The sequence below is a fragment of the Salvelinus fontinalis genome, chromosome 4 (assembly GCF_029448725.1).
Source record: "Salvelinus fontinalis isolate EN_2023a chromosome 4, ASM2944872v1, whole genome shotgun sequence".
NCBI classification, from domain to species: Eukaryota; Metazoa; Chordata; class Actinopteri; order Salmoniformes; family Salmonidae; genus Salvelinus; species Salvelinus fontinalis.
Genome location: NC_074668.1, coordinates 57891292 through 57907064, shown reverse-complemented (window position 1 = coordinate 57907064; position 15773 = coordinate 57891292). Strand labels below are relative to the sequence as shown.

At 42.8% G+C, this 15773-nt stretch overlaps 1 protein-coding gene across 1 annotated transcript in view; it reads left to right on the top strand.

Moving 5' to 3' along the window:
- The window catches only part of LOC129852897 (serine/threonine-protein kinase BRSK2-like), a 95311-nt gene that overhangs the window by 62710 nt on the left and 16828 nt on the right, over window positions 1–15773 (top strand). The window contains exons 13-16 of the mRNA XM_055918505.1: window positions 7382–7442; window positions 9547–10240; window positions 11731–11779; window positions 14892–14931. Coding sequence (XP_055774480.1) covers window positions 7382–7442; window positions 9547–10240; window positions 11731–11779; window positions 14892–14931 — 844 coding nt within the window. The remainder of the gene's footprint in view (window positions 1–7381; window positions 7443–9546; window positions 10241–11730; window positions 11780–14891; window positions 14932–15773) is intronic.

The following is a 15773-nucleotide window of genomic DNA, read 5'->3' as shown; positions in this document are numbered from 1 at the left end:
TTAAATAAAAAATAAATCAAATAAAAACGTTACCAATTAGTTTACGCTGACCAAATGGACAGGGTGTAAAGGCAGTCATTGTTGTTCTCCTCCTCAAATGAGGAGGAGCATGGATAGGACCAAGATGCGGATTGAGAGAAATAAGCCATCTTTTAATGAACACAGCAAAACAAGACACTACAAAAACTACAAAACAACAAACGTGACTAACCTTCAACTGTCCTGTGTGGACACAGGAACAAACACCCACAAAACACCAGTGAAACCCTGGCTGCCTTTGTATGACTCTCAATTAGAGACAAACAATACACACCTGTCTCTAATTGAGAATCATACCAGGCCGAACACAAAACCCCACATAGAAATACAAACATAGACAAACCCACCCAACTCACGCCTTGACCAACTAAAATGAATACAAAACAAAGGAAAACAGGTCAGGAACGTGACACAGGGCGCATCAGCAATATGCTCTTATTAGTAGTCTACAGTGGATCAGACTGAAAAATAGTCTCATTTTCACCCCAAAAAGCGTCTCAGATTTATAATGTTTAGGTGTAGCCTCGGCTGCTGCATAACATTTATGTCATGGGTTTTTGCGTGTGTCTGTCCGAAGTGATTATGCGTTGTCGTCTTTGCTAAATAAATACCGTAGCCTCCACTGACACACATACATACCAATGTGCACGTACACACAAACACACACACACACACACACACACACACACCCACACATTGTATTTAATCGTCATCGAACAACAGATGTCTTTCAATTATGTGCTTGAAAGACTGCCTGATATTGGCGAGGTGTGTGTGATTGTACACACAAGTACAATAATCTGTTGTCATTTTAAAGCGGCTCCCCTTGCAGCAGAATAAGGAACGAACAACCATAAAATGTCGGATGTTTAGGCCTCCGGAGGTGTCACAGCGGGCTAAGGCACTGCATCGCAGTGCTTGAAGCATCACTACAGACCCAGGTTAGATCCCAGGCTGACTTGAAAATAAAGGAGAGCCGCACACTCTAGGAGCTCAGATGCAAAAATGTAGTATCCAACGTTTCGACAGCCAAGCTGTCTTCGTCAGGGTATAATCCCAAACACTGCCGGGATGACTCGTTTATATAGTGTCAAAAGACACACAGGTGTCTGTAATCATGGCCAAGAGTGGCCTAATATCCTTGGTTAATTCTCAAATATTAAAATGGCATACAAAAAACAGCATACAAAAAACAAATGGATAGCATACGATCTTAGATTCCTTTTAGACTACACACGCTTACAAACAATTACAATGGCAAAGTCACAATATTCACAAGAATGGCTTCAGATCAAAGTCTACGTTGAGACCGAAGGGAGCAAGGGTCTTTAAGTTAAAGATCCAGGCAGCCTACAATACATGATCATGGTGACCCCCTCTCCTAGGGAGGGTGACATGCTCGATGCCAATATAACGCAGAGACGAAATCGAGTGGCCTGCCTCCAAAAATCCCAGGCTGTGTCATAACCAGCCGTGAGGGAGAGTCATAGGGTGGCGTCCGGGTTAGGGGAGGGTTTGGTCGGGAGGCCTTTACTTGGCTGGCTTCTGGGTTAAAACTTCTTATGGCTGCAGCCCGACACCGGTACACTTATGACAACAGCCAGCTCAAAGTGCAGGGCGCGAAATTCAAAATATATATTTTTTTAAATATTTAACTTTCACACATTAACAAGTCCAATACAGCATATGAAAGGTACACATCTTGTTAATCCAGCCAACATGTCCGATTTTTTAAATGTTTTACAGGGAAGACACAATATGTAAATCTATTAGCTAACCACGTTAGCAAAAGACACCACTTTTTTACTCCACCAGTTTTTTACTCCATCAGTAGCTATCACAAATTCGTCCAAATAAAGATATAAATAGCCACTAACCAAGAAACAACTTCATCAGATGACAGTCTGATAACATATTTATTGTATAGCATATGTTTTGTTAGAAAAATGTGCATATTTCAGGTATAAATCATAGTTTACATTGCAGCTGCAATCAGAAATTGCACCGAAAGCAGACAGAATAATTACAGACACCAACGCCAAATAACTAAATACTCATCATAAAACATTTCTGAAAAATACATAGTGTACAGCAATTGAAAGACAGGCATCTTGTGATTCCAGACAATATTTCCGATTTATCAAGTGTTTTACAGCGAAAACACAATAGAGCGTTATATTAGCTTACCACAATAGCCAAAAACACAAGCAATTTCCCAGTAGCAAAAGTTAGCGATCGTAACAAACAAGCAAAAGATATATAATTTTTGACTAACCTTGATTTTCTTCATCAGATGACAGTCCTATAACATCAGGTTATACATACACTTATGTTTTGTTCGAAAATGTGCATATTTAGAGCTGAAATCAGTGGTTACACATTGTGCTAACGTAGCATCTTTTTCCCACAACGTCTAAACAGCAACGATATTTTTCTGACACGTTCTCTGACACACATATTCTGACCAAATAGCTATTCATAAACATAAGTAAAAAATACATGTTGTATAGGAAATGATAGATCCATTAGTTCTTAATGAAATCGCAGTGTTAGAATTCTAAAAAATGTCTTCATTACGACATCCAGCTTCGGTATAGCTGAGTACCCCAAAGTTGGGCGCCCACGACTAATTCACATGCACGACAGATATATGAATTAGCATCATAAAATGTTTCTTACTTTTGGTGATCTTTCATCAGAATGTTGTAGAAGGTGTCCTTTGTCAAGAACAGTCGTTGTTTGGATTCAGAACGTTCATTTTCCCTCTCGATTTAGCACGCGCACTTGCCAAGTGGCACAAAGCTCTCCAAGTCAACAAACGGAAGAGAATGGAACACGGCAAAACTCCCGAAAAATTTTCAATAATCTGATGAAACTATATTGAAAAAACATACTTTACGATGATATGGTCACATGTATCAAATAAAATCATAGCCGGAGATATTAGTCGTCCATAACGACAGCTAAACAGAAGGCAAATCCATGTCCCATTCGCACGCTCCAGAAAACAGAAAATGGACAGTCACGTCATACAAAGAGCTTTTATTCCACCTCAGACCAAGATAAACACGAAATTTCTTCTCTCACCGCCTCTTGACATCCAGGGGAAGGTGTATGAAGTGCACGTAGACTCTTACGTATCATGCCCATGTATAGGCAGGAAGTAGAACAGAGCATCGATTTCAGTCTTTCCACTTCCTGGTCAGGAAATGTGCTGCAGAATGAGTTCTGTTTCACTCAGAGAAATAATTCAAACGGTTTTAGAAACTAGATAGTGTTTTCTATCCAATAGTAATAATAATATGCATATTGTACGAGCAAGAATTGAGTATGAGGCTGTTTGAAATGGGCACCTTTTATCTGGCTACTCAATACTCCCCCTGCAGCCCAAACAGGTTAAGCTGGTGAGTGTTAAGGAGCGTGGTTTGGCGAGTCATGTTTCGGACGACTCATGACTCGACCTTTGCCTCTCCCAAGCCCTTTGCGGAGTTGCACCGATGAGACAAGATCGTAATTTGATTGAAAACGTGGGGTGAAATACAATGTTTACATTGTTTACACACACAAAACAGAAATGACTGAAAGCATATGACTATGTGCAGGGGTGCAACTTTGGTTTTAGAAGTGGGGGGGGGGGGGGGGGGGCATAATTATTATTATTTAATTTTTTGTCCAGTCGAATAAACACTCCAAACAGCCTAGCTGACCGCTCGGAGGCGTTTGCATGGTCCTGAAGCACGCTGTTGCCTCGCTTTGTAGCACATTCCAATGATAAAACTGGGGTGGACAAAAATGCAATGTCCCCCTGTTCCCAGTGAAAGTTGCGCCCCTGTGTATATGACAAAATAAGCATGTTTGACTCATATGTACTCAATATGCCTTTACGACATAAACTCAGTTATCAATATTTACGACATTCCGGAATGCAGTATGGCATTCCGGAATAGAGAGACTTCCGAGGGAAACTTCCGAGGGAAACTTCCGAGGGAAATTTCCGAGGGAAACTTCCGAGGGAACCTCCCTCTGCATCTTAACTCTGTGGTCTTGAGATGTGGCATGTAGTATGTCTCCTTTCATCAATCTTCGTCTGTTTACCATTGTTACGGTTTCGTGTAGTTTGTAGTGCAGTAACGTTACTTCATCTCCTGTATCCTTACTGTGAACTCGATGTCTGTCCGTGTAGAGCCCTGTCTGGAGGATTCCATTGCAGTTCGGTGAAAGGCAACTCGGCTCTTAGGTTCTGGTTCGCTCGCCTCGCGCTTTGTATTACTGTCGCCGTTTTGTAATCATCAAATCATTTATAAAGCCCTTCTTACATCAGCTGATATCTCAAAGTGCTGTACAGAAACTCAGCCTAAAACCCCAAACAGCAAGCAATGCAGGTGTAGAAGCACGGTGGCTAGGAAAAACTCCCTAGAAAGGCCAAAACCTAGGAAGAAACCTAGAGAGGAACCAGGCTATGAGGGGTGGCCAGTCCTCTTCTGGCTGTGCCGGGTGGAGATTATAACAGAACATGGCCAAGATGTTCAAATGTTCATAAATGACCAGCATGGTCAAATAATAATAATCACAGTAGTTGTCGAGGGTGCAGCAAGTCAGCACCTCAGGAGTAAATGTCAGTTGGCTTTTCATAGCCGATCATTAAGAGTATCTCTAATCCAGATAGCATTGATAAGGTTATGGAAGAAATCCTTCCCTGAGGTTGAAGCTTAGTGTGTATGAGCGCGTGCATTTGAGTGCACGTGTGCACACGGCGGCATATTTTAACATGATTTACTGTTTCAATTTTAGTTTCCAACAAAATAGCCAAATTGTCTTTTGTTAATTAAATCCCCAAACCTCGCTTGGCATCAGTGGCCCAATGTGATGTGGGGGAGGAAGGGGGTGACAACAGAGGAGGGACAAGAGAAGGGGAAGAAATAAAAGAAGGAAGATGATTAATTATGCTGTGTGCGTGTGTGTGTGTGTGTGTGTGTGTGTGTGTGTGTGTGTGTGTGTGTGTGTGTGTGTGTGTGTGTGTGTGTGTGTGTGTGTGTGTGTGTGTGTGTGTGTGTGTTTACTCACGGCGTAGCTGACATGTTTGAAGTATTTATAGATGTTGACCGATGCTTTGCATGTCTTGTTGTCATGTAGACAGACACGGTTGGCGAGTACACCCAATCCAGTATTTAAAAGCCAACACACTCCAAACCTTTCAACTGTCGTTTTAGTCTACAGCCACTGTGTGACTGTGCTAGTCATATTGTACACACAAGGCCATTTGAGGCTATGCACAAGGACAGCTCTGACGCCTCATCAAAGATAAGAGGAGAGGTAGAGGAAGAGGGAGACAGAGATTGACAGACAGTGAGAGGCTGAGTGAAATGGCAGAGAGGGAGAAAGAGAGATTGACAGACAGCGAGAGACAGAAAAAAAGAGAGATGGACAGTGTGATGAGCCAGGAGGAGATTGAGAGTGAGTGAGAGAGTACAGTATTTGTATTTATTATGGATCCCCATTAGCTGCTGCCAAGGCAGCAGCTACTCTTCCTCGGTCCAGCAAAATTTAGACAGTTATACAATTTTAAAACATTGCAATACATTCACAGATTTCACAACACACTGTGAGCCTTCAGGCCCCTACTCCACCACTACCACATGTTTACAATACAAAATCCATGTGTACGTGTGTGTATAGTGCGTATGCTATCGTGTGTGTATGCATGTGTCTGAGCCTATGTTTGTGTTGCTTCACAGTCCCTGCTGTTCCATATGGTATATACGAGAGAGAGAAAGAGAGAGAGAGTGACCAATGTTACTGATAGAAAACAGAGGAAAACAGACTATGTAGTGAGCATAGCCTTGCTATTGAGAGGCCGCCATGGGCAGATCTGGCTCTCAAGAGAAGACAGGCTATGTGCCCACTGGCCACAAAATGAGGTGGAAAATGAGCTGCACTTCCGAACCTCCTGCCAAATGTACGATAGTATAAGAGAGACATATTTCCCTCACATTACATGGACCTAAAAATAGTTGGAAAACAAATCAAATATTGATCAACTAACATATCTGTTATGTGAAATACCGCAGTGTGTACTCACCACAGCGAAATACGTGACCTGTTGCTGCGATAAGAAAAGGGCAACCAGTGGAACACAAACACCAAAGTAAATGTATCTGTTTAGTTATTTTCCCTTGCCATTTGTACTTCAAATATGTGCACTTTGTAACGACACTACACATAGTTAATAATATAACATTTCAAACGTCTTTCTCTTTTTAAAACTTTTGCGTGTTTTAATAACGTTAATTGTTCATCTGCGATTGCTTATTTCACTTGCTTTGGCCATGTGAACATTGCTTCTCATACCAACAAAGCTCCTTTGACTTGAATTGAAATGAGAGAGAGAGAGAGAGAGAGAGAGAGAGACGAAGACTATCTGAGCAACTAGAGAGGAGAGAAAAAGAAAAGAATGAGAGAGCAGGAGAGAGGAAGAAGAGAGAGAGAGAGAGGAGAGAGGAGAGAGAGAGGAGAGAGAGAGAGAGGAGGAGAGAGAGATGAGAGAGAGAGGAGAGAGAGAGAGAGAGAGAGAGAGAGAGAGAGAGAGAGAGAGAGAGAGAGAGAGAGAGAGAGAGAGAGAGAGAGAGAGAGAGAGAGAGAGAGAGAGAGAGAGAGAGAGAGAGAGAGAGAGAGAGAGAGAGAGAGAGAGAGAGAGAGAGAGAGAGAGAGAAAAATGGGTTTGATAAAACAGCTCAGAAATCCCGACCTAAACAGACGACCTCCCCAGGGGTGAAATAACCCTAATCTCCTCTACTTACCCTGTATGATTGAATCTCTGCCAACCTTTTATGCTCAGGACAAAGTTTTCAAAAAGTACAGAGAGCGGCATACCAAGTGCTACAGCCACATACAACTGTGTTCAAGGTAGTTACGTTAATGAACTCATCTTCTTCTGATGTCTTTTCTCTACTTCTTCCAGAAGCTTCAGGTAGAACATGCCATTATGCACAGATCTAAGATCAGCTTACCCTCCCAAATTGCAACTTTGAACCATTACGGGGGTAAATCACAAAACCAATCTTAGATCAGTATATAGGGGCGACTTTATCCTATTCCTTTTGAAGCTTATATCCTTTAGGAGCTTTTTGTCCTCCCTCCAGCTAGGGGTGTGCCAGTGTGTGGTCATATTGTAGTGTTCAGTGTTTTCCCGTTGTAGCACACGTATTGCATTGTCAGAGGATGTCTTTAACCCTGTGTGTGTGTGTGTGTGTGTGTGTGTGTGTGTGTGTGTGTGTGTGTGTGTGTGTGTGTGTGTGTGTGTGTGTGTGTGTGTGTGTGTGTGTGTGTGTGTGTGTGTCTACAGGTCACGGTCTATCAGCGGAGCATCCTCCGGTCTCTCCACTAGTCCTCTCAGCAGTCCCAGGGTAAGAGTTTGGTTGTCCCGTACCACCCACTGGCCCACCCCGGGGCCCACACTGCACCGCACCAACTCACCTCACCGCTAGCTCTGCTGTGCTGTGGATGTCACCGGAATGCACACACTGCTATTCACTCGCTACGGCCGCTCATAAGGCTATACATAGGGCAGCTCATAGAGGAATCCATGGTAAAACCTCTCTGAAAGACCATCTGACATTAAGCCTAGATAATCCTGTCATAAGAATAGTGTAAAGCTACCAGTCACTATACCCAATGACAGCTTATGACTAGGGCCCTGTGTTTTGGACAATCATGTCACATGACCTGGATTTGAACTTTACTTAAAGCTTTTTGTTCAAACACTCCTGTTTTTACTTTTATGTCAGAGGGTTCAGCACCATCCTCAGACAATTTCATTTTTGGTGTAAATCTATTTCTGGAAAAAGCTTAAAATAAAGGTTAAAATCTATGTAATGTGACATGATAGCCCAAAACACAGGGCACGAGTTATGACACCTGACATAACGCTGATATGAGGTATTCGTGTGGGTCACAGAATAATTTTAGATAATTTATACTTCATTCATGGGTTGTATCATTTGTTATACTGTAATATACGGTTGGTTATCATCAACCTGTTACGACTGTTGTTATATCATTGTTATGACAGAGCTATGTAGGCTGCATGTCATAGGGCTTCTTGTGATGTATCATTGGATCCATGTGAGGTCTCATAAGGGCTTAAGTACTGATGAGGGAACCCATCGTTCTTGTTTTAAAGTTCTTAATTCCCCCAACAGCTCATCAGATTGCAAACACATCCATTATTATAAATCCCAGATGTGGGATTTGGTGTTCAATGACCAGTACTATGAAATAGTACCATAATCCATCAAAGTCATCTTCAATTAGGGAATACATTGGAAAATGCGGCCATGTTATATAAGATGACTGTAAAGGTTAGGGCTACAAATCAACTAACCAGCTCTTAGCTAGCACACACAGTTCCTCCATTCTTTTACTGAGGCCATGCATTTTTAAAGCCAACCCTTAGCGAGGATACAAACATGCAGTCATCACATATTCTGCCTCTTCTTGCGGAACTGCCAGTGTTATGAAGGATTCTGTAAAAGTTTCATAGTTGAGGATATTTCTTTCGGGCAAATATTTATATCTGTCATCAACCCCAGCAAGGGTTTTGTGCCTAAATGTTACTTCATATGATTTTTTTATGACGAGTGACACTGTAAAGGACTTGGTTCAGATAGGGGTGATGCCATTTTAGTCCTCCTTTCTTAAGTATAAATATTGTGCCGATTATGTAAGGCTACATGTTATGTCACACATTGATGGGATCACTCTACTGATGTATATGGGGATTAGGGTTTAGGAGTGTAATTTGACCTTTAAACTTTATAGCACCCGCACACACACACACACACACACACACACACACACACACACAGACACAGACACAGACACAGACACACACACACACACACACACACGCACGCGTTATTTTTAATGAGGATCACTACACAAAGGCAGTCGTCATAAATGCTTCATAATGCTGCCATATGAGTGACGCAACAAAAAGCCATTAAACCTTGCATAAACTTTTAATACATGCCAGTTTTCATAAGCTGTCATAAACTGTCATGTCTTGTCATGATAGTTGCTATGTCATTCATACCACAGCATTGTGCATGCAGAATGACTGCTTTCCACCAATCTGGAAGCTAATGCGGTTAGCTTTGGATGCTGTTTCAGTTGCCGGTTTGGCTTTGGCTTCATGAATGCTTGTAATGTTCTACACTTCTCTCCCCCCATGGTGCTGCTGCCTCCTGGTTGGCTGGTTATGCTAATGGCATGTTCTTCTTGTCTTTCTTTCTGCACTCTCATCACTCTCCCTGCCTGTGTGTCACTCGCTCCACCTATCCTCTCCTCCATGTCATTTCTTACTATATTTCTGTTTTATTCCTGGTGCCTTTTCATTGCAATACACCTTTATTGGGCTGTGGTGTTTTCTATATATGTCCCCTGGCTTCTGGGCGTGGTCTCTCATTGGCTGCCTGCGCTGTCAATCTAACGGTGCATGTCCAATCGCAGCCGGTCCGGCGCTTCTTTATCCCGCCCCAGTCACCGGACCTCTGTCAGTCGCCCAACTGTAGCCCCACCCATTCCCCAGAGTTCCGCCTTAACCATAACGGGGTAGGGGGGGCCAACCGCGTGCACCCACACCCGCTTCCAAACTCCTACACGCCAAAGATGGGGTCCCCCCTGATGCACCCCCGCACACAGACCCTCCCCGCCAAGCCCAAAGTGTCTGAGAAGCCCCTTCAGACCACCAGGTCCAACCCCCTTCCCAACTCGGCTGACAGCCCAACCACCCCCAAGTCGGAGCCCACCTCCCCCTCCTCACCTCTGGGCAGCCCCCCCTACGTCCCCAACAGCCCACGGCCACGCCGCCACCCGCCCCTCACCGTGCCCCCCAAGCTATCCATCCCCCTGTCGCCGGTGCCACCCATGTCCCCCCTCCGCCGGCACCGCCTCCACCCTGACCACAACGGTCACAAATCTGTCCCCACCATACAGGTGACTCCCCACCCCTCTCCGCGGGGGAGCCCCCTCCCTACCCCCAAGGGCACTCCGGTGCACACGCCCAAGGAGAGCCCGGCGGGCACCCCTAGCCCCACGCCGCCCCCCAGCCCCTCCATCGGCGGGTTGCCCTGGAGGACGCGTCTCAACTCCATCAAGAATAGCTTCCTGGGCTCACCGCGCTTCCATCGCAGGAAAATGCAAGGTACTGGACTGGGGTAGGAGACTTGTGGAGGGGGACGATAGGTGAGGAAATAAGGCAGGGTTTCCACAAACACTAACAGTGGGTATAGGAAAATGACCCTTTGGTGGCTCCCAGCTACATCCTTCTGGGCTGCGTATATCATCCCCAGCGCAACGACGTGCTGGAACTACCTGGTCAAGGGGATTGGTCACCACGAGTTATAAAATCCTACCTGTACACACTTCTGGTGAACAGTAGAACAAGTCATACTGTACTGTTAAGAAAGGTATTTTACACTCTCCCAGTAGAGTGTTAGCATTAGCGCTTAGCACAGGGGAACATCTGCGTTAATCTCAAGAGGGTTAACGGTAATCGTTCTGTCCTATACGTTGTGATATGATCACATTAAACCAAGGGGAGGGGTTCTTTATGCTAGTCCCATTCAATTCTACATGATTGGTCATATACATTATAAATCAACGGCTATTCCATTCCAATGAGAGGAGCACAAATGAAAAAGAATGGTTGTTTGTGTTATGAGGAGCGTATAGCTTCAGAGCTTTTCCGTTGGGATGGTTCTCAAAGCGTGCAAAGCACATATATGTATTTGGGGAAACTGTAGTGTGTCTTTTTCTTCTTCTAATGAGTGGTATAACGTTTTAATGCCTGTAGGTAGGTTGCCATGTAATATGTGCTGCACGGTGATAGATCATTTAAATCCTCCATTACTAAGGGGCGGCAGGTAGCCTAGCGGTTAGAGCGTTGGGACAGAATCCTAGAGCCAGCAAGGTGGAAAACTCTGCTGTTCTGCCCTTGAGCAAGGCAATTAACCCCCGCAACAACTGCTTCCCGGGTGAATGCATTCAGTTGTGCAACTGACTAGGTGTCCCTTTCCTTTCCCGAACATAATTTCTACAACTTGAAGGGATATTGTCCATCTTATCCAGAATAACCTTTGTAGATAATGGTATTACAATGGTAAAAAGACAAACCAATTTATAAACAAGATTACGGAGGAAAAGATTTTGGGCTTTATGTTGTGCTTATGCGCTATACAGTATTCATGTACATAGTAAGGATCAAGTGATAAAAAAATAAATACAAAATAAAACGTCCACACTGGACCCTCTATAGTGCTCTCAGATGTCAATCAAGCGATGTTGCCCATTTGTCTGACCTTTTCACCTTTTAAAGGTCCAATACAGACGTTTTTATCTCAATATCAAATCATTTTTGGGTAACAATTAAGTACATTCTTGTTGGTCTATGTACGTCCTGGTGGTGTCACCAGTTAGGCCAAAACTCCGTCCCACCAAAACAGGCGGAACTTTCAGGCGGTCTTTTCAAACAGCTCTTACACCAAAAGGGTAGTCATCATCTTCACAATTTCACAGTAGTATTCCAATCTCGTAGTGTGGAAATGTATATCATATACAGAAAAAAACACGTTTTTGACTGCATTGGGCCTTTAACCTTTCACTTTTGACGTTGTTTTCTGCCTCTCTCCACAGTTCCCACCCAGGAGGACATGTCCAGCCTCACGCCAGACTCTTCACCAGAGTGAGTGACCCAGGAAAACATAAATGCAACGTTTGACAAACATTGAGGTAAAGAAAGAAAGTCACACACTCTAGATATGCTCCCAAACCCTGAAGAAGGCACTGTGTACCCGAAACGTTGTTTGCTATATCCATGAAATGTTTGGGAGCATAACTAGAGTGTGCAACTTTCTTTCTTGTTTATAGTTTACTCTCCTATAGTCAGCACATCTACAGAACATTTTTGGGTGTGCATCAGCTTATGCCTTTTACTAAACATTTAGAGGTCAAGGGTCATAGGGTGGTGGTCTTTAGGTGTTCTTTCGGAGATCTAACGCAAGTCTTCAGGAAAATACCTGTCTTTAGTCATAATCCAGTTGACCTATTTGCTTATGGCCTTGCCTACACCTAGCGAGATTATACGAGCAAAAAAGATTCAATTTTATTTGGAATGGCAGACCTATTTATATAATGAATATGAATTATGAGGGCAGAAATGATTAAATATTAAAGCATTAGACCTAAAGGCTTCAGTCATACAAAAGATGTACTTAAATCCGAACGGGTTCTTTAGCAGATTAGTAAGAATGTCTCACCTCATGTTCAAGAATGGCATTTTTCCCTTAATTCAGATTACAACCTCTCACTTTCGGTTGTTTGAAAATGAAATATTCTCCAAAGTATCGCAATTTTTTTAACAAGCCATAGAAAGTTTGTTGCAATTACAGTTTATTTCACCAGAAATGACAGAACAAATATTATGGTTAAACTCAAATATACTGATTGAAAATAAAAAATGTGTATTTTTGGAGTAAAACAAAAAAATTGTATAATCTTTGTAAATGATATCATAAATAGGACTGTTACATCACACATGCAGCTAACAAAAATATATGGAAATGTCTGGCGTACTCAAAATGACAACCAACTAATTGCAGCATTACTGCAAAAATGGAAGTGGAAGGGGGGGAAAGTAAGGAATTTGTCTGTCAGCCCTGCATTAAAGACCAGAATCGGTTAAAGAAAATTGTGATGAATAAAAAAGTATACCAGTTTAATTTAAAGACCAAAAAATGTACAGCTGCAGAATAGTTGGGAAGAGATTTTTTATGTACCAATTCCATGGCACAAGGTTTATGAACTGATATACCTAAACTACACTGCATTCAAAACTTTTTTTTCTATTTAAATGTTTATACAAAATTCATACAACCAATAGAATGTTATATACCGTTTCTTTGGAAAGTATTCAGACCCGTTGACTGTTTCCAAATGTTCTTACATTACAGCCTTTATGCTGAAATGTACAATTTTTTTCCCCCTTATCAGTCTACACACAATAGCCCACAATGGCAAAGCAAAAACAGATTTTTATAAATTTTTGCTAATTTATAAAAAAAATTAAACACTTAAATATCATATTTACATAAGTATTCAGACCCTTTACGGAGTACTTTGTTGAAGCACCTTTGGCAGCGATCACAGCATGGAGTCTTCTTGGGTATGACGCTACAAGCTTGGCACACCTGTATTTGGGGAGTTTCTCCCATTCTTCTCTGCAGATCCTCTAAAGCTTAGGTTGGATGGAGAGCGTTGCTGGACAGCTATTTTCAGGTCTCTCCAGAGATCGGGTTCAAGTCCGGGCTCTGGCTGGGCCACTCAAGGACATTCAGAAACTTGTCCCGAAGCCACTCCTGCGTTGTCTTGGCTGTGTTCTTAGGGTCATTGTCCTGTTGGAAGGTGAACCTTCGCCTCAGTCTGAAGTTCTGAGTGTTCTGGAGCAGGTTTTCATCAGGGATGTCTCTGTACTTTGCTCCGTTCATCTTTGCCTCGATCCTGACTAGTCTCCCAGTCGCTGCCTCTGAAAAACATCCCCACGGCATGATGCCGGCACTACCATGCTTCACCGTAGGGATGGGGCCAGATTTCCTCCAGACGTGACTCTTGGCATTCAGGCCAAAGATTTCAAGCTTGATTTCATCAGACCAGAGAATCTTGTTTCTCATGGTCAGAGTCATTTAGATGCCTTTTGGCAAATTCCAAGTGGGCTGGCATGTGCCTTTTACTGAGGAGTGGCTTCCGTCTGGCCACTCTACCATATAGGCCTGATTGGTGGAGTACTTGGTCACCTCCCTGGCCAGGGCCCTTCTCCCCCGATTGCTCAGTTTGGCCGGGCGGCCTTGCCTTGACCGGCCTGTGCCTTGACACAATCCTGTCTCGGAGCGCTATGGACAATTCCTTCGACCTCGTGGCTTGGTTTTTGCTCTGACATGCACTGTCAACTGTGGGACCTTATATAGACAGGTGAGTGTCTTTCTAAATCATGTCCAATCAGTTAAATTTACCAGTGGACTCCAATCAAGTTGTAGAAACATCTCAAGGATGATCAATGGAAACACGATGCACCTGAGCTCAATATCGAGTCTCATAGCAACGTGTCTGAATACTTATGTAAATAAGTTATTTATGTTTTTATTTTGAATACATTTGCAAACATTTCTAAAACCCTGTTTTCACTTTGTCATTATAGTGTATTTTGTGTAGCTTGCTAAGGATTTAGCAATTGCTAAGCTTGTTTTTGGTCGCAATCTGTAGAAACTATGAGAATAGAAAGGTTCAGAACTTTTTTGAAAAATCACAGCACAGTTGAAAAATATATGGCAAATAGAAATCAAAACTGGACAGTGTTCAGAGATAGATGGGAGGGGTTGAGTGGAGCTGAAGGATGGGACAAAAAACAAACAAAAGATAACTATTGTAAAATATACGGTGTCGGTAAAACGCATATAATATGTATAAGCTGGAAGTAGAAGCCTTAGTGGTTTTGTCCATTAGTTTACTCAAATTAGCTGAGGGGTGGTAGGGTTAGGGGAAAATAGTAAAGGAAAATATATACAAATATTTATATATTTATATTTATATATATATATATTATATATTTACAAAAATGATATATGGGGGATTGAAAATGATGCAGACAGTTACATTGATGGAAACCACAATCTATCTGCAATATTAAAGCTGATCCACCCCCTAAAAATAGAAGAAGAAAAATAGGTCTCAGGCAAGGTCACTAGTGATTGTGATTCACTGATGTTGGCCCGTTAAGCTAATGTCTGGAGACACTTGTTCAGGAAGCTGCAGGTCTCAGGCAAGGAGATTCGTCACTTGATTGTGGGTCACTGAACCACCTCTGTTACATGCATGTGCATGAAAGTCAACTCATTCTACCTTTGGTGTTTTCGCCACTGGGAGAGTGACTATGTAAGGTACAGGCAGTAGGGATTCTGCTCAAGAGTCCTGTGTGAACAATCCCCACAATTATGCAGATTGGACTCTCCTTCCTGTTGATTGGGCTATTTTTAGGGAATTGTTTCCGCATGAATATTTTTGTGGTTTTGTCCCAGTTTGCTTCACAGACAGAGAGAGACACAGCTAGGGTCTGGTTGGATAGTTGGAGATGAGGCAGAGACGAGGAAGGGGCCTTGAGGTAGGTTAGTAGCAAAGGTAGTCAGGATGATGTCATTGCCATTGGGGACCAATATGAGACTATTTGGACAAGCAGAGTGAGGAAGAGGGCTCACAGAACATGCACAAGGGTTGAAGTTAGATGACAGCGGGAGGTAGAAACAGAATAGCCTGGTTCAGATATCAATGTGCTTTAACCAACTCCTCTGACTATAATTGTCATGGCATACATTCTAGTCACCGGTTGGTTGAAATACACATCTGGACCAGGCTAGGAGGGACAACTTGATTTTAGATTAGAAGAACATTGAATGTAACACTACTCCCTTAAACCGTTTCTGTTCATTACCCTTACAGATCAGACAAAGCATGGTAAATGTTGCAATATGCAAATGAGCGCGGCACTATGTTAATTGTCCTCTCGACATGATGCATTAGTCTTCTCTCCAGCAGATACTAAATTAAGTGAGTGTGTGTCCTTCTAGTTTGCTGACATGTATGTGTCTGTGAGAATGCCCCATTTTGTTCTCCCTCCCCGCAGGCTTGCC